The sequence below is a fragment of the Hetaerina americana genome, unplaced genomic scaffold (assembly GCF_022747635.1).
Source record: "Hetaerina americana unplaced genomic scaffold, ioHetAmer1.1.p SCAF_1, whole genome shotgun sequence".
Taxonomy (NCBI): Eukaryota; Metazoa; Arthropoda; class Insecta; order Odonata; family Calopterygidae; genus Hetaerina; species Hetaerina americana.
Genome location: NW_027286069.1, coordinates 63,426,425 through 63,448,915, shown reverse-complemented (window position 1 = coordinate 63,448,915; position 22,491 = coordinate 63,426,425). Strand labels below are relative to the sequence as shown.

The 22,491-nt window shown below is 37.6% G+C and overlaps 1 protein-coding gene across 1 annotated transcript in view; it reads right to left on the bottom strand.

Annotated features, from left to right (window-relative positions):
• Vdup1 (arrestin family protein Vdup1) overlaps positions 1-22,491 on the bottom strand; it is a 42,918-nt gene that overhangs the window by 8,684 nt on the left and 11,743 nt on the right. The window contains exons 3-4 of the mRNA XM_071582960.1: positions 1,511-1,627; positions 1,119-1,336 (exon numbers count right to left, since the gene is read on the bottom strand). Of these exons, the coding sequence (XP_071439061.1) occupies positions 1,119-1,336; positions 1,511-1,627 (335 nt within the window). The remainder of the gene's footprint in view (positions 1-1,118; positions 1,337-1,510; positions 1,628-22,491) is intronic.

Below are 22,491 nucleotides of genomic sequence, written 5' to 3'. Positions count from 1 at the left end.
ATTTTTCCTTTAATATCACTTCCAGAATAGCAGCAATTTCAGCAGAAAACTGATGATACTTTTGACAATTCCGTTTACATTTGATAAACTGTAGGAGTAATGAGGTCCTCGTTACTTGAAATACCTTTCAGGGTTGCAACGAGGCACAGAAAACTGCACATAGAAATTGAGTGAGTGCAGAAAGCCTGAATTAGTTGCACAACACTTTTGTAACTGCACATGAGGTGGAGGTCAAAGCTCTATTTGACGTGGAATATTTGTAATTCTTCAGCCAGCATTCAGCAAAAAGTCACTGTTGTCAAATTTTGTGGAATGCTTGGATTATTCTGCTTAAAACTTTCATGATACTGATAAGGGCATTTTGGTGGCCATTGTTTGCCATTTTGTCTGACCCAGTTCCAGCAAAGCGGCAATGATGTATTCAGTGAAATAGGTGTCCGACAAAAATTTGTGTACTCGTTTTGATATGATACTAGAAGAATTTTCACATAGGAAATAGAGCTTGATGTGTAATATATCTATTTTCAAATATTCCTACATTTTTAGAATGAAAAATGTTCCTCTATTTTGGAGGAATAATGCAAATGAAGAGTAAATAAAAAACCAAAAAGAGACTAATAAGTAGTCTCCCATGTGACTAATGATTTTCCTCATAACATAATGAGAGGAAACCTTTGCTAAATAAGTGCCTATATGCCCTTTAATCAAGCTTAATTAATGAATAATATATTGATTATTAAACCGGAAACATTAGAATGTAGGATTAAATGACCTACCAGCCTGGGTCATGACAGATATATTGACATTGAAGCATTTGTTTAGGGAAATCGCGATGAGTATCGAATCTTGTGCAGTACTGATACAAGACTCGTAAATGGGAAATTCGATGAGGAAGACTGATCTAAGACTCGCGAGAATGCTAGTTCTTGTCATTATCACTTTTTAGTAGTCCATTGAATCAGGGATCAAATTAATTACCTTTCGAATTTCACCAAGAGAGGACGTAAAGCATGCGAAACAAACTATGTGCTCGCCTCCATACCCTCTCAAATACTTAACTTCCCCAACAACCCATATAATCTAAATGATGGGTATAAAATGTCATACTTCATACTCACAGCCAGAATGGGTGGTTCCAGGTTGAGGTCAATTGGGTTCATTACAATAAACACTTGCTGGTTTTTGTGAGTGAGTCCATTTGGTTCTCGTAGTGCGGCTTTGCAATAATACTGAACCCATCCATGTTTTCCAAGGAAAGTTGATGGCAACCCTAATGGCAATCCCAATTTGAAAGGGAAGCTGTGGATTCCAGGTGAAAGGAGAGATGGAGGTTGTCCTACAAGTGATACACACATGTATATTAGGCATCTATCCTAGAGTTGTCAATTTTTTGTAAAATGTGGTTCATTTTGACAGGAATAATATTATTAGAAATACAAGGAACAGCTAAATTACTTAGTAATTCAGTTAATTTGATGTAAGTATGTTAATAATCAGCTCCGCGACTTACCTGGTTCCCCAAGCAACCTCATTCGAAAGTCAATGTAATTTTCTCTGTCGTAAACTCTTTCCTGCCTATTGCTTCGTAACTTTACCACTCCTTCTCCAACCACATGGAAATGCAATCCTGTAATGATAAGGAGACGATTGTTTTTCAAGTGGTTATGAAAATTAATATGAAAAATATGAAAATGCATTCCAAAAAAACATATGAATTAGCATACTTTGATTTTTATTCTGTAACCCAAATTTGTGGAAATGATTTGCACACCTATGCATTGAAATAAAAGGAAATTGAATTCCAAGGAACTGTGGGAGATGCCGCGACAGTACCTTTGAACGGAGTCATCCGCTAAATGTTCATTAAAATGCAAAAATATTAGAGTTCAAGCAATCATTCGCCTTGACCGGGATTCGAATCCGGATCCCTCGATGTTCGGCAGGCCAGTTAAGCGACAATCATTTCCGAGTGTAAGAGGTAGCCACACTGACTAAAGCACTCGACGGGACATCGAGGGATCCGGTCAAGGTGAATAATTTTTTACACTCTGAGACTGGTGTATTTAAAACAGGAATTTAAGTTGAAAATTGGTAATTGAAGAATTAGGAAATAATATCGCATTTTTGTGTATTCGCAATAACAGCATTTTTTTTCTGGTTGAACTAAGTTCCATAATTTTCTAAATTGGCTAATTTGCTTTGGATTTGATTATTTCTTTTTTTAATAACTGGCATCCTTGTACAACTACCTATGTATATACAAAAGAGTGATACGTATTTTAGCGCAATTAAAAATCTATTCTGTTATAAACTTCATTTGCCCTTTCTCTCTATGAGATTGAAAAATTATGCTTTGAAAAAATATAGAGGAGACAAGTACTGATCAGCAGCATTGGTTTCCTAAATAATATTGAGTTCATCATTAAGTTAATTAGAAGTCCCTTCTAATTCCCTTGGAGAACGGTCATTTACCGCTTTCAGTGAAAGGGTGAGAATGCTCAACCTTTTCACTCTCCTCACCCTGGCTGAAGGAGGTGAATGTGCCACCAAACATAACAGAAATACTGTTATTTTGTGTGTCTGAATTTTATAGCATATCTGTGATGCTGCCTGTGATTTCTTATAATTTTTATTCTCTCATCCTCGAGTTTTCGATGGTAAACGAAAAAGCGATTTTAGTTGGGTTTCAGACATGGAGTCTTACTTTCAGCTTCTACTCATTGCAATTTATTTTTTTGTCAGCAATGTTAATTTCATTTTATGTTTATTTATATGAGGACACAGGAGGAGCAGGTATATCTGCTTTTACACGAACTGAGGTTCACAGCCGAAGGTTATGCTCCATTCGCACCACTGCTGGCATTGTTTAGCCCTAATTAAATTCTCTTAAATATGCTTCATCGGTCGTAATTCTCTTCGGGACTAACAAAAACTTTTACTAAGTTGCCGACTACCACCATTGAAAGGTTACTGACCTCTGAGCCAAAATAAAATAAAAACTAGACTAGATAAACTTACTTCGACGACCTACTGACCAGGAAGCAGCCAAGAGGAAATATTTTCATCGTTTTCCGCAAGTTTACTTTTGCGCTGATTCACTCAGTCTCGTGCTCTTCCTTAATTAAAAATTTCTTCCATAAACAACGATGCCGTCCTCATCTCGAAGGGCAAGAAAAATCCGTTCTACGGAAGAAAAAACGGATGTAGTAAAAAAACTGCTCTGGATGCTCACAAGTTTTCTTCCCATGCCTTAGGGAGCGTCTTTGCCATTCGTAAAAAAAGGCCAAGGGAGGTGGGCGTGCTCTTTTTAAGGCAAGGACGGTGGCCACCTTATCCACCTGCGGGGAATGAGTTAGAGAGAGGAGTGGGACGGGCACAGCACAGATATGGGCAGGGCGGCATCGCCCACGGCTTCCTTCTTTCAGCTTGCCTCGGAAAAAAGCGGTGGACTGTTGCCAGCGTGACGCAACCGTAAAAGAAAGAGAAAGTTATGTCTCCTCTTCAATCGGTTGAAGTATGCAGGCCGGCGAATGGGCTCGGAGAATTGGCTCGCTACGTTTTTGGCTCGTGCCTGGGTATGGATGGCCCCGGAGAGGAGGGGCGGGAGTTAATATTCTTTCTCGTGGGTGGGGAGGAATTTTTGTCAACATCCTAATCGACGGCTCGTATGCCAGAGGCATTGGAAAAGGAAACCCGCATCTCTCTCCGGCGTGCTTCTTTTTTCCCCCTTTCCATCACTTCGAAGTGAGATGTGCAGATATGTTATGTCGGTTGGTCATATTTGTTGATAATTTGGGGGAAATTTTTTATCAGCTGCTGGTACTGCAATGTACCAAGGGAAAATCAAGTGAAGCCGACTGACATGCGGTTTACGGGATCGTAAATTGATCAGGATTGGGTGAATTAATAGACAATTGATTGCTTGATAATGGGAGTTGCCAATACCCAAGTTTATGAGAGTGCTGTCATGAGATCAGAAGTTTGGGTGACGTTTAACTGAAATTTGTAGGAACTGAATGCTGATAAAATGAATCAGTTGATGTAGATAGGAAGAGTATTAGAGTTTTTATGCGCTCTAGCGGTCAAGACCACTCCGAAGCGTTGACACAATCCAACAAAATATCCAGTAATCCATTTAAAAGCATCTATTCCAATGTCGGGATTTGAATCAGCGACAAGATTTACACGTAAATACTACTTTACTTCAGTAAGTCGTCAGTTGGCTTCGTGACGCGGCGGGAGAAAGGTACGACGCAGGTATTAAAAATCTGCTTACAAGAATGCAAAAAGTGATTGATCGTCAAGGCGACTATGTAGAAAAATAGCCAAATGCTCAGCCTTTCCTACGATGTACACAAAGTTGAGAATAACTTTGATTTTTCATGAAAAAAATAGGAGACCTAACTTTTCGTATCGCCCTCGTATAAGCTAAGTTCGCCATTTATAGTAGATTTTCCTACAAAATAACTGTTATTTATTACGCATTAAGAGGAATATAATACTATTGTAAAGCCTATGTTTTCTCGTTGGTGATTATGGCTCGAGCATTAATTTCTGAGTATTGAAGTAGCAATGTGATAACTTTAATTATGATAATCGTTAGAATTCAGAGTATATTTCGTTATCACGCTCACATTCAAGAAAGAATACTTGGCCATGATACGATACTTTCCTTTGAATTATAGTTTTCACTCGCATCTGCTAATTAGTAGGTAATCAAATCTAAGGCAGAATAATTCTGGGTGATCGGGTGATTGCGTAATACACAAATGTTATGGGGAAGCGTTTGTTTTTCTGCCCCTATTTGGAATGAGTGACAAGGCATCTCGGTGCCGATTACGAAGAGACAGTAAAACAGAAAGAAAACTGGAAACAAAATAGAAAAAAATCGGTTCAATGAAGTCTGTTGAGAAAATACGTTGTTTTAAGTCACTGATACGAATCTTGCCCGCACTGGCCTTTATCGCCACTAAGGAGCGAGTTGGCGCGTAGGTTTTTCTCGAGGCTGTCAGGTTTTTTTGGTGCATACTTGATGTGGATCACTTGATCGCATGTCATCGAACTTCTCTCGCAGTTGCCCTTCAACTAATGCAAGTTACGAGATATTTATTCTTAAGAAACTAGAAAGTGAAGGCACGCGTTTCTGGTATTCAGTAACAAAAAGATTTATGATATTATAATTGATTCATTTCATAACTCTGGATTCATTATTTGGTTTCTCTTTCCGTTTGGTTTCCTACTAATGGTAAATATGTACAAATAAGCGTATCGGTCGTAATGAAAATTTCATTGAATCTACTCATTGAGGGGCGCGATCACAGATCAGATCTTACACAAATCTTCGTAATACGCGGTATATTGTAATTAACGAAATGGATAATGCAAAGACTGTCACAGTTCTTTTGATTTCCCCGAAGAAATCCAAGGTAACGCGATTTCTGGCGGAGTCTCACTACCACGAAACATATGAGCTGGGTCTCAAGGTTCATGATAGTTAACCAACTGGAAAATCGTTTTATAGGAAATAACAGGGAAGAAAGAGATCCATAGTCGTGCCCCAGATCACTGGAATTATTGCGCATAGAATCGGAGAATTAATGTTATCCCAATGCACCTATTATAGGGTCATTTGTTTCTTAAATTCTCTTCTAAAAATGAGCTAGAATTAACCGCTTTCTCAATTCAACAAATTTTGTCTCATCTTAAATGGCTTGCCTTATCAGTCAGGACAAATATCTAAGATGTTACCCCAAATATAATATTGCTAATGGTTTCTCACCAACAGTTACCAACTTATAACATTTTCGAATATGTTCCCAGCCGTTTTGGGGAGTGATTCAACCGAAATCACGTTTTACACAGGAACTCATTATTGAACTGGTTGAAATACCTTTTTATTTATATGAAAATGTTTCTGGCTAATTAGAGGTCTGTTGTTGACTGAAACATCCGGTAAATCAGAGATAGAATTATTTTTTTATGATGGTTAACGTGAAAACACGGAGTAAATTGGAATATGGAATGTATGTGTGTAGACCAGGGGGCCCAAATGGGAAGACCATAACTGCGCCATTAAAGTTGTGGTAGGATCTAAGAAAAATACACCAGAGGTTTTAATTAAAAGAGAAACTAGTTAAGAAAATTCTCGTATTTGTTTAAGTGAAGGGGGTGAACGATAATATTTATACTTTATTACATTTTGCATAAGTGAAACAGGAATATTCTCTATTGCTATTAATGTATAGAGCTGATGCGATAATACTGCTTGTGTGTTTATTTGATTCAAATTGACTTTGAAACATTATTTAACTCTGTAAAAGCCAATCATCGGTTAAGGTTATTAGGAAAAATAAAATTTGCATTTATTTTAGCATAGTGTTTAATTCAGTCAAAATAAAAAAAATTATAAAAGTAAAAAGATTTTACGTGTGATGAGATTGGGTCGAATATTTTTTAGGGGTTGTCTGATGGTTAAATGGTGGAATTTGGGCACGCACTGTGTGTATAGTACATTTCAAACAAGATAAGTGATGGTAGAAAGTTCAAATCATGGCACTGGGCCACTGTGCCATGATTTGAACTTTCTTTCATTACTAATTTTGGGGAAACATTTTGTCAACCGCGTGAGTGCTGCCTCTTAAAAGTTGGGCCTAGTGTAACGGGCCTATAGGAAGTAGAGGGCGGAAAGTACTTTTAGTAAGTATTCTTACCAACAAGTATTTTTTGTCGTTCAATGCCCACACGATAAACCTCTCGGCAGGGTACATACTACCTTGATCAAAAAGTTCCCGGAATAACCACCGTGTGGCGCTCCCATCGTTCCGATTTGAGTTCTGTTTTTTTGTTAAATTGGTACATCTGTTGTTGATATTCCCTTTAAATCTTAGTGTCATAACTTGACATTTGCAAAAGTTACGTAGCCAAGAGTACATCTATCTCTGTGTGTGTTGGCGATTTTTTACAATTTCAGAAATGGATTTAAATTTGCAACAACGAACTTGTATTAAATTTTGCGTAAAAAACGGATTTAGTGGCGCACGGACGTTGGAAATGTTGGAAAAGTGTTTCGGCAACGATTCTCTAAAAAAAACGGTCGTTTACCAGTGGCACGAGCGGTTCAGAAGTGGTCGTGAGTCAATCGAAGATGATGAACGCAGTGGCAGACCATCGACATCGAAAGTCGGTGAAAAAATTGATAAAGTAAAAGAAATGTTGGTCAATAACCGCAAATTAACCATCAGAGAAATAGCGGAGGACTTGAACATTGCCTATGGATCCGCCCAAGACATTGTGGTTAATGATTTGGGTTTCCGTCGTGTAGCAGCAAAGTTGGTTCCAAAAGACCTCAATTTCATGCAAAAAAGAGACCGTGTTGACGTCGCAAAATACATGATTTGCGAGGCTGAATCCGATCCCACATTCATCAAAAGGATCATTACTGGAGACGAGACGTGGGTTTATGAGTACGACACGCAATCCAGACATCAGGCAAGTGAATGGCGTTCACCAAATGAGCCGAGACCAAAAAAACCACGTCGTTTTCAGTCAAAAAAGAAGGCAATGCTGACGGTTTTCATGGATTACAGCGGTGTAGTGCATCATGAATTTTTGCCAGAAGGCCAGACAGTAAACAAAGAGTATTATTTGGGCGTTATGAGACGTTTGCGTGAAGCAATTCGCCGAAAGAGACCAGAAATGTGGGCAGAAAACTCGTGGATTTTGCACCATGATAACGCACCGTCGCACAGTGCTATCATTATTCGTAATTTTTTGACGAAAAATGCAACAAATACCATCCAACAGCCACCGAATTCACCTGATTTGGCTCCCTGTGACTTCTTTCTGTTCAATCGAGTTAAAAAACCATTACGGGGAACGCGTTTTAGCAGCCGAGATGAAGTAATGGAAAAATCGCAGGAAGCACTGATGGACATACCGAAAACCGACCGTAACTTTTGCAAATGTCAAGTTATGACACTAAGATTTAAAGGGAATATCAAAAACAGATGTACCAATTTAACAAAAAAAAACAGAACTCAAATCGGAACGATCGGAGCGCCACACGGTGGTTATTCCGGGAACGTTTTGATCAAGGTAGTATTATTTTCACCAGTTTTAGCTGAACATATAATTAGATTCTAAGCGCATTGATGTTTCAGTGTATGAGCATTGTGGGATATTTCCGCTAAGAGGGAAAGCAAAGAGAGCGAGGGAGATCATCGAAATCGGAAATTACATCAAATTCAATTGTTCCAGGCTCAACTTTGTGGAACTTCATTTTCATTAAATTTAATTACATCAAATATTGGGATCAAGTTTGAGAATTGAATAATCGTTGCTCTCCCCTTTCTCTCTTTCCTCTCGCAAGTCGCAACTGTTGTGCAATCCTGATTTTGGTATACGATGTACGTGTGGTGATTCTCGTCATTAAACAATGCCTCGGAAGCCTCTTTATGTGGACCGAATTTTCTGAGATCTTTCCTCAAATTCTCACTTGGTAGAGTCCATTAATCCCGGAGTATAGCATGATGAGAGGTTTCGGAGTACAATGCTACACTTTCTTTCCTTTTTACGCCTATAAAATCTCTAACAAAACCACAGTAATCAACCCGAAGGTTGGGTTGATGGGAAGGGGTAGATTTCACCTAACGAAGCCTAAAGACATGTGAAATTCACATATCAAGAGAGGGGGGGCATTTCCTCTACCTATGCCATATTAAGTATTATAACCAATGAATAAAAACAAAGGCAAATAGAAATTCATTACTTCCTATGACTTGATTTTCAAAAGTATCATCCGCTTGTCACTTTTTTCCCAAATCGAGTAAAATGATCCAATAATTTTGTTTTATTTTTTATCTTTTCATGTTGGTGTATAATGATGTTGCTATTAATGATTAATTTATTTGAGATTTTTTAATTATCAACCTTAAAATACATTAACACCACGAGCCAACTCCGTCCGATACGCACCTCATTATCTGGTACGATTAAGCTCTTAATATATCCAAGTCTAAATAAATCAATGAAATCGAGAATAGAAGTCTTCAAAGCGATTTCATATGGAATATCGCCTTCATCAAGCATAAAATTCTCAGAGCTATCCGGAAGGTGGATTCAAGAGTATAGACTAATGAAGTATATGTATGAAGTATAAGTATCGGTTGAGGGTGAGCCATTCCTCTGTAGAATTTTAGTGTGCATTATTATTATTACCACTCAGATAAATCCGAGAGGACTGGGCTGCTAATAGCTCAACTTGAGAGTATCCGGAATAAAAATGAGGAATATACTTTGGGAACTTTTTATAGAAAGTTTTGATATTCTTTCGATTAGTTGATTTTAAGTCAATTCAGTCAATGAATTGACCCAATCCATTTAAGGATCTCTAGATTGAAAATATATATTTGTCGCACTCTGCTATTTTGATACAGTTGAATATTAATGGAGTCAGAAAGATATTGAGTTTATTTTGGAGTTACCCATTCCTACTGCGGTAAAGTCTCTTGGCTGTATTCTTATTGAACACCATGATTGCGCCTAGTCTTAAGAAGCTGCTTTCTAAACTACTTCAGTTTACAGACAAAAAAATTCTTCATTTTAACTGCTGCACCCATCTAAGATAAAGGAACTGAATATTTATGAATATTCTACTGAAAATATTGAGAAGAGTTCTCACACTATTGGATCATATCTATCGACTTTACCTATAACTTCTCCTTATAAGCGCTTACCAAATCATTTCGAGGAGATGATTAAAGTCATTAGTTAACCTATTAACCATTGCTTAACTCAAGTTGGGAATGTTTAGGCACAAATAGTTCTTTCCTCTCTTCGACTATGGTAAATTATTGCATTCCTTCTTTAGTCTAATTATTTTTCAGATCCAGAGGTTTATTGTATCTAAAAGGTCAGTCTTTAAATGTTTCAAGGTGGTAACCTTGAAACATTAAAATGTAATTGAATACAAGAATATTTAAAATTGGAAGGCAGGTAGAGTATCAAGATACTATGAACATTAAAGACAATAGTATACTATTACAATTATTATGATTGAAGAAGGTCCCAAAGAAAGTTCAAACACACATTACGCATTTGCGGTAGCAGAAAAACAACGAAATCATATTTTTTTAAGATAAAAAATAATTGTCCTTGTTTCCAAAATGATGATGATGGCGCCATTCACTATTATCGTAATATCTATTGTTTATTGAACATTATACCTGAAAGGAGCTCAATTAGTTGATGATTACAATCATCGTGCAAAATATTAACACCGGCGTCCAGATTATTTTGATTTGCCAAAGACTCAATCGTCACGTCCATGTCCCATTCGGTAGCAGGAGAGCCCAAAATTTGGCACCTCAAGCCGCAAAAGGTTACCTTTTCATTCTAAGACAACGTCGGGGCGTTGATCTCTAGAAGGAATGCCATTAGGAGCACGTCTGGAATCCTTCGCGAAAGCTGTTGCTGGAATAGGCTTTGCGGAAGAGGTGGCCGAGAATAGTCGTCCCTATCGGTTGATGATTTCACGCTGCAGGAGAAATGGACGCTTTTTGGGGTGTAAAAGAAAGCAGCATCTAGTTATGTTTTCGTATTTTTGGAATGCTAACGTATTTGCAGTTTTCCATTATTCGCATGGAATGTTTTTAGGATATCCAGCAATCAACCCAGGGGTTGGTTTGATAGACGAGGATAAAGCCCACCCCGTTGTGAGCCCTATGCGGCGTGTGAAATTCACACATCAGGGCTGGGGGCTAGTTTCTTTCTCTTTACCTTTTGTGGTTTCTCAGAAAGTTCTGGTGCACGAAAAATCACACAGCTTTGAGTGAAGCTGAGGTTGCCCTGAGGTGTCTACCGCAATCGAGCCCTCTGCTCAGAAATGATTAAGATTTAGATGTGGAATAATAATATGTTTACGAGGTCAAAGCTTCTTTTGGAACGTTTATATGTTACATTCCTATTTACGGGCCGGGAATTTTGGTATATTAAATGGAGCTTAGTGAGGATTTCTTGAGAATATCGAAATTTCGAGGGTTCATCGGGGATAATCGGCACTCTTGTAAACCCGATACTCCCAATGTTCCTATTAAATAGTAAAATAACTGTTAGAAAATAAGCTAAAGTGAAAATATTTACTTATAAAGCTTTTAAAGATGAGAAATAACACATTGAATGCCGTAACAACTGAATGATAAGTATTGCTTGTGGCGTTGCCTTAGTAAACTCCTAGGATGGTGTTGGTGCTGGTATTTTTAAGCATACTCTTGTGCAGTGTCATTCCCTTTATTCAACGAAATCTAAATTCATAATTTTTTCATTTTAGTTTCAACTGCGGGGGCTATTTTCTGAAAAAGAGAACCTACGTATTTAATTAATATGTCGGATTTCTCTCCAGCCTTGCTATTCTTTGCAAAGGTATGAACTATATGCTTGAATGAATACAGCGTACACAACGTCCTAGTTGTTTGTAATATATCTATTTTTTTAAAGTTCATATTTTTCGTTGTTCAGTGGGTAAATGAATGATAAAACAAATGACTACTTTGGGAATGATTAGTTTGGGTTCAGAAAGGGCAGGAGCTCTTCAAGTGTTTTCGAACATGATGGTCAAACTAGTAGGGGTCTAAGAAGAAGAATTTAGGCAAAGAACTTTTATAAGGAGATGGGAATTGATGACGGGTATGTTTAGTAAGAATGTTTCGAAAAGACTTAATAAAAACGTTGATATGAAGCGTGGTTTTGTACGGCGCGGAAACATGGTCGTTGAAGCAATATGATAAGCGTAGATTTAAGGCTTTTGGAATATGGATGTGAAGGATGGAAAAAAGAAAAATGAACGGAAAGGAAAACAAACGAAGAAGGATTAGGCAGTGGAGATGAGTAGAGAAAATAGTTGGGAGGAATCCAAAGGAGAAAGGAAAGGTGGATGCAGAGCATTTTTATTGGCAATTGAATGTTGACGCCTATGATCGAGGGGAGAGTAAAATGGGGGAAGGTAAGTTAAGTGAAATTGGGGAAGAAAGGATAAGCAAATAAGGCGTCAAGCAACACTTTGGTGAAGTGTCAGGTTGTTTCTTATTAAGTGAGGCTAAGAAATATCGCAAGATTTATCCTGTCTCTCCAAAATCTACCTATAATAAATTTATCTATTAACTATCAAATAATACATTAGTTTTAAAAAATTCTGTCTTCTTTGTGGAAAAAACTGCTTTTCATAGTTACATAGAAGTAAACAGTGGTGACTGAATTGATATCCGATATAATGACACGATGTGATTTACAGTTAAGCTTTTAAAACACAATATACTGATGTAAAATTGGGAATAATTGGAGTACTGCTGGAATGCACTAATTCTCGTGGTACAAAAATTAACTACGATTAGATATTATTTAGTGTCAGTGGAACTCGGATTTTATATTTCTTATTAGCGTGACCCTAAACAGATATTGCTAAATACATTACAGATTAAATTACAGTATCGCTCAATTTTCACTCGTGTAACTTGTGTTTTAAGTAATACGAGAACATTACATCGTAATACATGGACCATTTCAGGTCTAAGAGAAATTGTTATTTTTTATTAAAATAATAGAAACTGTTCAAATTCGCTGATATTTTCCGTGAGATTTACTCAAAGATTAGTGGATTGTTGTAGTTGAAACTGATGCAAACAAGAATCTGCATGCTCGAGAATACGGTCATTGATATCATATTGATCATTGTATGCCATTCACGACCTTTTAATTTCCATCCGTAAGTAAGCAGCGTGAGGCAAGGTGAAAAGTAATTGATGTAATCTTTTAAAATTGAGACGGAATTCCCAGAAAGAAAAAATCTGTATAATTGACGTATTGTTTTTGCCAGGTTTCTTGAATGCGGGAAAAATATTCATATATGTCTTTTTCTCAAACATCTTTATAATCTCTGATAAGAGCATAAATGAATGGGTATATTCCAGAATAGCATTAAAAATAAATTAAAGTCTTATGAAAGTGTATGATTCATACTCTAAAATGCGCTTCCAATGAGCAAGCGTCAATGCTTATGCGTCTGTGGAGAATTTATTCTCTCCGGACCCTCTTTGTTCACAATCTTTTCTTCCACATTTATCACTTCTTTTCTTGTGGAGGAAATCTTACATAACCAAAAAGCTCGAATCAGTAACAGGAAGTATTAATCATTTGTAGTCGTTGAAGCCTTCCTGTCTTGGGCTCCGACAGCACGAAGGACAGTTTCCAGTGGATCGACACGATAGGTTTTTGTTGTTACTTCCTCCGGAGTGTGAAACTATTTTCATTCATCGGGAGGTTTCTTTTTATGACTTTCGAGGGCGACTTCCTCCGGCGGGCCGGCCAAAATAGAAGAATCGCTTAGAAACATTTCGAACGGCAACAATCATAAAAAGGGCGGAAGCTCGCCTGTGGGCGCGTGGAACACCTGTGAAGGTCATCCTTTCACGCTGGATTACTTGGTCGCCCTTGGTTCCTCGGCTGACGGACAGCAAATCCTCCTCATTGCTGCGAGTGGGTTTCGTTCCAATGTTGTAGCTTTCACGATCGCAATGGGATTTACCGAGCCAATGTACTTCTCGTTGATGGCTAAACTGACTAGGAGAGAAAAAATCAGCAAGTTGTTGGAAATTATTAACTAATTTGATTAAAAATAGTTTTTCATTTCGAATGAATTAAGTATATCTTGACCAGTAAAAAATTAATCCATCAATGCGCAAATAAAAGTTAAGAATGAAAAAGGAAGAATTTGGAATAAAAAAGGAAGGGCAGAGTTTATTCCCAATAGGCAATGCATACAGATACTTTGGACTATAAACACTTCTCTGGGTACCATGTGGTGATTGGGGGATTTAATTGGGGCTGATTGACTTTGGAACCGTATGAGATCAAATTACGTGGAAAAGTGAAGCTCTGGTACTTTTATTTGAACACAGTCTGTGAAAAATGAAAATGCTTTAGCCGTTGGTGGCATTGTTCCATCGTACAGATAAAATGAAACACGGTAATTCCAAAATGAAAAAACATTAAAATTTTAAAACAAAACTTGGTAACTCCACATGAAAAATAAGCTTTATTGCGACCTAGGTGCGTTTTACTTTATCTGTAAGTTGACTTGACGCAAGTCTTAAAAATCACATTTTACCACGTAATATATTGTTTAGACAGAGTCGTATCATTATTATTGATTCCAGTTTTGTATTTCCTCGCTTTGTTATGAATATTAAGCTAATTTTAACGATAAAGTAAACATTTTAAGGTTTAAATGCATCATTTATGACAGTGACGGACAAGCAAAGTCGGTATAGTACACTTAAACATGCCATGAGAACCGATAGAATAATCGCCAAACTCTAAAGTCCCCTGACATTGGTTGGCATGCCTTAGGTTTGAAATTCGTGTATAAAGGGGTCGCCCAAGGCAATGGTTTTTATTATTATTGCACAATGGGTTTCCTGGGTGTAGTACACCAATCGGGAAAAGCGGAGTGTTTCTAGTCGGGAATACTTTCATTTACATGCGCCTGTTTTAAATTGTACTGTTTCCGAAAAAGGAACACCTTGGCTTCGTTTTATCGTAGATAGGCTTCATCGCTCACGAGCAGGTATCGCATCGTCCTTCGCTTGTTTTATGCATTGATATGAACGATAATTGTCTAATAATATATTGTCCCGTCATGTAGACAAGAACCTGGGTGGTAATTTTTGCACCCCCCTCTCTGTAGGGAAGAATTCCTCACCCTCTATAAAGCGCCTCTAATCTTATCCTTGCCATAAGCTCTCGTCACCTGCTGAAAATGCTTATCCCTTGGTTTTACTTAGTCCTCCGCTTGCGTAGGAATGCATGTGCAATCATGATAAACACCATGGTCTTGGGCGACAGCCTTATTCACGAATTCGAACCTAATGCATGCCAAATTACAGCGGGCACTGTAATTTGGCGATTACTCTATCGGTACGCATGACATGTTCAAGTATACTATGCCGACTTTTTTTGTTCTTCACTACCGTAAATTATCCTATTGGACGTTCAACTTCGTACAAATACTTAAATTAATTGTATTTTTGTATTAATTAATACAACATTAACTTATTACTTTGTTCGAAGTAGTGATCGTTTGTCAATAATTGCTAATATCAGGGACCTATTTAGTGTATCTACATAAGAATGGCAATAGTGAATGCGGAATGCACAACATATTTTAATTCTCTTTCATGAGAATCTAATATAATATTTGGCTTTCTCAGTAAATTTATTTCATTTTCTCTCAGTTATTCAATCATATTATACCATTTTTGGTACCAGAATTCCGTTGGCATGAACTTTTTCACCGTGCTTGATTTAAATAACGTGATTTGACGGGAAATGGGGATATCTCTCTTCCGACTGATATTTGTTCACAGGTGCGTAAAGACGGATCTCCGTTTTATCTTCTTTCACGATGAAGTCGAGTAATATATATTGATTTTTTCACCATACTTCTTAAATACGATAATGCACGTGCCCATGCGGTTCCATTTTTCGTCATTTGTGATTGAACCCATCTCGAGAGAATTTTCCTGTAATTCAGCCGTCCCGTAACCGTTCGATAGAATAGAAATCGAAAATCTTCCGGGAAATGTTCATTAGTTAGATTGGACGATCATGCCCGATGCAATCTCTGACACACACCTTGAAGTCTTCCGTGATAAGGACTGAGCGACCCAAGGGCTGTTCTTCACTCACATTTATTCTTCCAACAGTAAACTTCCGAACCCAACGCCTTCCGGATGATTTTACTACAGCCTTACCATTGTATACTGTCATCATTAACAGTGAATTTCTTCGGCATTCAGAAAGAGGATAGAACACTGCGCACACTGCGGGATTCTCAATTTTCGTCGCCGTTTAAAGAATACAGAATAATGGCAAAACTCAAAATGAACTGAAAGCGACAGTTAGTGTTGGTGGTTGACTAGGACTAGTTCATTCCACTCCCTCGTTCATGATACGAAGCGGGATCCCAAAAATAGAAATTTTCTCTAAGATTGGCGTTTCCCATAAAGTGGTTTTTTTATGTGTCAAATGAATTTTTTCTTAATCCCCGTATTTGGGACGACCATTCGCAGATGAACTCATATGCAATCAAGGCATGAAGAGGTAGCATCTCGCAGAATTAAGAGGCGAGAATTAGAATATTCCCTAGTTATACTTACATTTGGTAGTGTTATGATATTTTGCGATGTTATGGAAAAATAATGTTTTATTCAAGAAATCTTTTGAATTAAATTTTTGCGTTTGACTAATTGCTACATGATACTCAAGAAGTAACTTTAGTCATTAAGCTCCATCTTAAATCGTTGAAATGGGATTAATTTTTTTGTTGACGGTGAAAAAACTTCGCTTATAGTAGTATAAGGGTTTAGGAAGTCCCGATGGGTGAGATCTAGATCTCCTTGCGGTTTTTTCTGACGAAAGCTGTGATATCACACCACCCTTTCATTTCCCGAGGCGAAACCTGAGTCAGAGGCGGCCAGTGAGCCTGCTAACCACTGCAAGAAATGGAATGCCAGAGAGATTCAACTGGTAAAGAAAGGCCCGTGCTACACGGCAAGTGATGAGTTTTGCACTAATTTCCTATTGAATAAGAGTTCTTAGAAATAAAAAAAATGGAAAATGAAAAAATTAACTCAATTTTCGATGCTTAGGAATCCAAAAACTGGAGCTCATATCTGTTTCGATAATCAGCAGTGATGACATTTATGAAAAGAATTATTAAGCAAATCGTCCTGGAATTATACTCCAAAGTATTTTTACCATTTTAGATATTTTCATACGCTCTCGCATCTATTATAATTATAGTAAACATTGCCATGAGGCAGGAATTTGAATGAGTTACTACGGAAAGAAATGAAAGGTCATCTGAATATTGATAAAATAAACGTGCTTAAAATGTGTAATATGCTCACTGTAGTGGAAATTTTCATCGTTATTTGATGAACCTAAACGCATATAACTAAAGAGAGAAATAAAGACAAACGGAAGTGGTGCAAAACTTATAAGTTTGTCACTGTTTATGGATATGAAATGACTATAGCTTAAAATGAAATGCGTCACATAACAATACGACTTCATTGTTTTACGATTGAGGTTGGATTTGCCACATGGTCCATCATTGATATTAAAGCGCTATTTTATTAATTGATTTCTCGCATCATTTAAGGAATTACGAAGAAACAGAGCATAATGTAGACCGGTTTTTGCTAAGAGTCAACTATAAAAACGAAATAGTAAATTGGTACTCAGGAATTTTTATATCCAGTAAGAAAAGGTCGGGCATTGCTTTGCTGGAAAGTTCAGCGGGATCACCCGAATCGTACGTTAATTTTTTTGCTTATGGGGAAACGGATGAATGAATTCGTGGAACTTTAAACATTTTAATGAATCCGCGTCCTGTAGCGCTTACAAGGCGATTGATCGAGATATCTGAGAGTGTTCGATGTACCTCGCGGTTTTCTTGCCGGTAGACCGCAGAGGGGAAGATTCCTCCGATGAACGATCAGTTTTTTCCTTCGGTCTTATTCCTTTTCGAGAGGCGGTTCTTCTAGAGATGACCCTTTCATCCCTTGGGCTCCTCCTTCAGCATCTTGCACTCTTCCTTCTCCTCCGTCAAAAAAGAAGCTATCTCCTCTCTCCCTCCACCCGCGACCCAACTTCACCGCCTCCCTTCATCGTGCCTGGGGCGTCAACAAGGAGGAGGCGGCGCGACCGCCGCTGGAATTTCATCCACCCCAAGTCCGTTCCCCGTCGAGGCCAACAGGTTCTGAAAACCCTCTCTTCCCTGCTCCTCCCCACCCCCCAGATCCCCAACCCACACTCTCACCAATCCTCTCTTCTTTCTACTCGTCTTCCACCGTCTTTTTCCTTCTTTTCTCTTTCCCTAGTTCCTCCCTTCACCTCTTTCTCTTTGTGGGAGAAAACAGCCTAGGGCAAGGGAAGGTTTGATAGTCTATTTTCATTAAATTATCTAAAAGAGCGTGGAAAAAGTCATTTTACATAGAAAAATGCTCACGGAATTCAAGGTAAATTTCCACCAAAGATAATGCAAATGTGAGCCCTTACTGGTGAGCAAAGTGTCCATTTTAAATTATCTTTCCAGATTAATTAAATTGGTCAAGATCCAAGCATTTCTTCGGAGCAGGACAGTTTTAGAATCTCCACATCATTATTATGTCCACGTGATTATTAGTCGATTGATTTTACGCCTCTGTGACGATATAAAATGCTACGGTATTTCTGCTATATCTCATTCTCTCCGTAATCCTCGAGAATACTCTTGCGAAGAATGTAACGAAATTTTAAGGGCGAAGGAAATTTAATGTAATTCCGGTCAGGTTAGTCTGGTGGGCAACGAGCTCGTCTGCTAACCCGAAGTTTGCGGGGTCGTGACTCGCTTTGGACTTGGATGTTATATTAACTCCAGTGGTTCGGAGAGATCCTTAGGGAAAATCTAACAACAGGACTACAAATTTCTGGCTAACTACAAATATGAAGGAAAGTGAATTTGAAGGGGAAGGGGGAGTGATATTTAGCGTGAAGCTGATAATTTACTAGCGGTGACAATAGCAATTAGATACTACCGAATTCTTTGTTTCACATTTTTTTACACTCTCAACTATTTTACGAATCATATAATTACGAGTCAGAGTCATGCATGCCATATTTAATTTATACTAAAAACCACTCGCACGTAACAAACGTTGAAATAAGTGGACGATTACATTATGCTCCTTATTTTATGAACACGAACTTCCACGTCATTGAGCTGGAAGCCATCGAATACCATCATATTATATTTTGCATGTAAAAATAACGATAAGATTAGTTTAGGTTAATCAAAAAATGTCATCGAGCAATCAATATTTTTATGAATTCACTCATCTCCCTTTGTTTGACCTAGAAAGTTCAAAACAAGGCTCATCTATGCTTCACTGCCCTCAACAACCAAACCCGAAATGAAAAGCAATTGTTTTGATTTTTCCCACAGTCCTTACAGAGAGAGGACGCCTGAAAAACCAGTTCAGGAACGGACATACTTCCATACCGTTAAAGGTCGGTTGCTACTAATGGGAGGAAAAGGGGGGGAGGAATGGAAAGAAGTCTGGGCGGTATACTGTCTCAAACGAAATACTTTCAGTGCCCTTCGTTTACGATTGGGCAGTCCAAATGCATGAGTGGTGTACATCTGGGAATCGATATATATTGCTCTATTTTTTATTTGTGTTTTGATAGTTTTCTCATCAAATGCTAAAATACTTTTGTGTGTAAAAATAGATAGATTGAAGAAGGGAGTGGATCCGGAAGTCTTATATATTCACAGATGCAATTTCAGAGAAGGAGAGAGATAGCGAGTCAAACGCATTTCTCGAACTCAAGTTCTTTTCTCGTTGCTCCCACTCCTTATCTAAAATATCTACACTAGTTTCCAATACTCTCCAACAATGGCTCTTAGCGCATCATCCGAATTATGACTATGCTCCTGCTCTTCGGTTTTATGAATTAGGAATTTTTCCTAAGGAATGTAGCACAAACCACCGAACATGCGAGAAATATTCTTCAAAATTCATTTCCGCAACATTTCACGGTCCAGAAATCAGGTTAGTCCAATCGGGTTGGGGACAGATTGAATCAAGGCCAGATATGGCCTTGATTCAATCGGATACATGGCGGTTTCTGAATTTTCTGGGTACATTTGGAAGTCTTTGGGCTTCTGGTATGAAAACTTGCCTTTGTTAATATAAGATGGCGAAAACACTTCCAGCCAAGGTTATGCGCACTGTTAAAACTCCGTTCTAACATTAATAGATTACAAGAATGTATAGGGAATCCAAATTACACTAAAAGGCACAATATTGATTACTTCTTAACTTTGATGAAACTTTAGAGCGGCAAGACACAACGGAAATATACTAAGAGGTTATAGGTTTTAAATTTTCACGTATATTCGAAGCGAGAAATTAAGTTCCAATCAAAAATTGGTGTACTCGAAAAATTGAAAACCGACCGGTGTGAAATTATACTCGACTTTCTAGGAAAGCAGACATTTTTAATATCTTACTGCCATGAGCTTACTTAATTCCTCGCACTTGTTTTTAAGGTGGAATATTTGATTAATTTTGTATCAAAATTTAAATTCATTTTCTCAATCGGTAAACAATATATTGAGTAATAGAAAGCTTTACAGATTGTGGCTTCATTTTCTCATGCATTAGCGAACGTAGATAAATTGAGTCCAAAACGACATACATATATAAAGGGTGTTATGCCATGATCACATTATGTTTTTGCAAGAAAAGTGAATACTTAACCTGTACTTTGATGACAATTCTCGAAGAAATTTAGATCCATTAAATCAGTTTGATATTTGAAAGAGTACAAAATCAATGATCATGTTGGCAATGAAATGGAATGTGACGAATCTGTGAAAACTAAAAGAATCACCGATACCGATATTTTTAGCGGTGCAAGATGCGTAGATAAATGAAATACTATTAAAACTCTAGCTTTCTGCTAGTAATATCATGCTTAATTTGCAGCATTATATAAATGTAAATGATATTCTTAAGGGTTGTATCAACTGATTTTTTCTCCATGAAAATTAAAAGCCATTTAAATACCTAAAATGATATTTCATCATTATAAAGCACGTACGTAGAAAAAGGGAAGATTTCGTAGCTATCAATAATTTAACGCTATTCTCTCTCTTAAAAAGAAGTTCAAAGTTGTTTGCTTGAACAGCGTCTTAAATATCGTTTTATCATCATTGTAAGTATTACACTAAAGTCAATGAATTTTTATGTATATTTTTAAAGTTACAAAAATATATGTTGATATTTTTTGTATCGCCTGCAGCTCTCCTTGCCATTAGCTAAAAGAAAACATGCTTTCGCGTATCTCTTTTCCTAGATTCTCATTTTTTATTTCATTAGCAAGCGTAATCAACCGGAATGCGCCGTTTAACCCATGGGAATTTCAAGTACACTGTGGAAGAAAGGCCGAGTTTTCTTCGTACGAGCCGCCAAGTAAAATAAACTTGGGCGTTTAATTTTCTTCATGGTAATCCTGACCAATCACGCGCTTCACTGAACTCGGACGCTGGCGTTGGCGTGTGCGGGCGAGGTCAAATAGCGTACTTCTTCCCCTTGGGCTGTTCGATTGGTAAATCCTGGCGATGTTTAATGAAATATCTTGACTCAAGTTCATTGGCGAGCATATATAATTGCCGAGGATAAGTCAAACCGTGGTTCAACGAGCCCACTCTCAGTAAAAATAAGGCGCAATTCAGTGGCCTTAATTGGCATCATCATGTCACATTCAATAATTTAATCTTAAGAAGTCTAACTATGGCATAGTTGGATCAAAGCCTATTTTACCACGATATTTATATACTTTTTTCCAATATATGTCTAGAAAATAACTCATAAATGTCATAATAGGCAATAAAAATTTTTAAAGTCATTTATAAGAGTAGCTCGTATACGTAGAAGGGAGCGTTAAAGATAAGGAATACGTTTTCACCAAAAATGCCAAAACTCTTTGATTTCCCAATACAGGTGTGATGGAAATAACTGTAAAATAAAATTCTACGCGTGTTTCTCAAGTCAGTGTTTGGTATTGAAAGTATTCATGTTCAAAAGTGAATATTTTCTGAACTATTGGGGGCTTTTGCTTTAATTATTGGCTATAATTCACGTGTATCAAGGAAACTCTTTAATGCATTTCCGTGATTTCCCTTTTTTAAGTTATATTTTGGAGGGATCATACAGGTGCTTACTGTATACTGGTATACTGGTGCTTTTCATAAATACTGCATGATACGTAATACCTAGTGAGATTCTTTCGGTACGTTCACCATCGAGTTAAATGTGAGTAAAATTGGATATAGGGCTAATTTTATTTATTTAAACACTTTTGGCTCTTAGATGTTTTGAAAATGGTCAGAAAATGTCTATCTAAAGGGCTAATACGACCAGAATCGTACAAGAATCTCTCTGATAAGAAACATTACTCGGTTCTAATTATCTTTAAATTAGAATATAATCAACTACACGAATTATCCCCGTAGTTGGCATATGATATATTTCTATACAAAACTCTGTGCTCAGTAACGTATTGTCAGGTTGGTCATTATTTATTTTCTAATGCCAAGTGTCTATTTCTGCACTGGCCTCATGAAAATTAATTAAAAATGTTCTTTCACTGCCCTTGTGACCAATGTCCACCTTATGACAACAATTTTGGACACTTGGATATTGATCGTATGGTCGTGGGTTCCGAACTGGCTGAACCTCTGGGCGTCCCTTTTTTTGCTTGCGCGCACATAAAGCTGACTGACCGACTGACATTTCGACTGCCCGTAGGAATTAGAAAATCCGCAGGCGGTCGCCGGAAAAGATTTTCCTCCGACCATGTTGGTAGGTTAGACTTGTGCGGTAATAT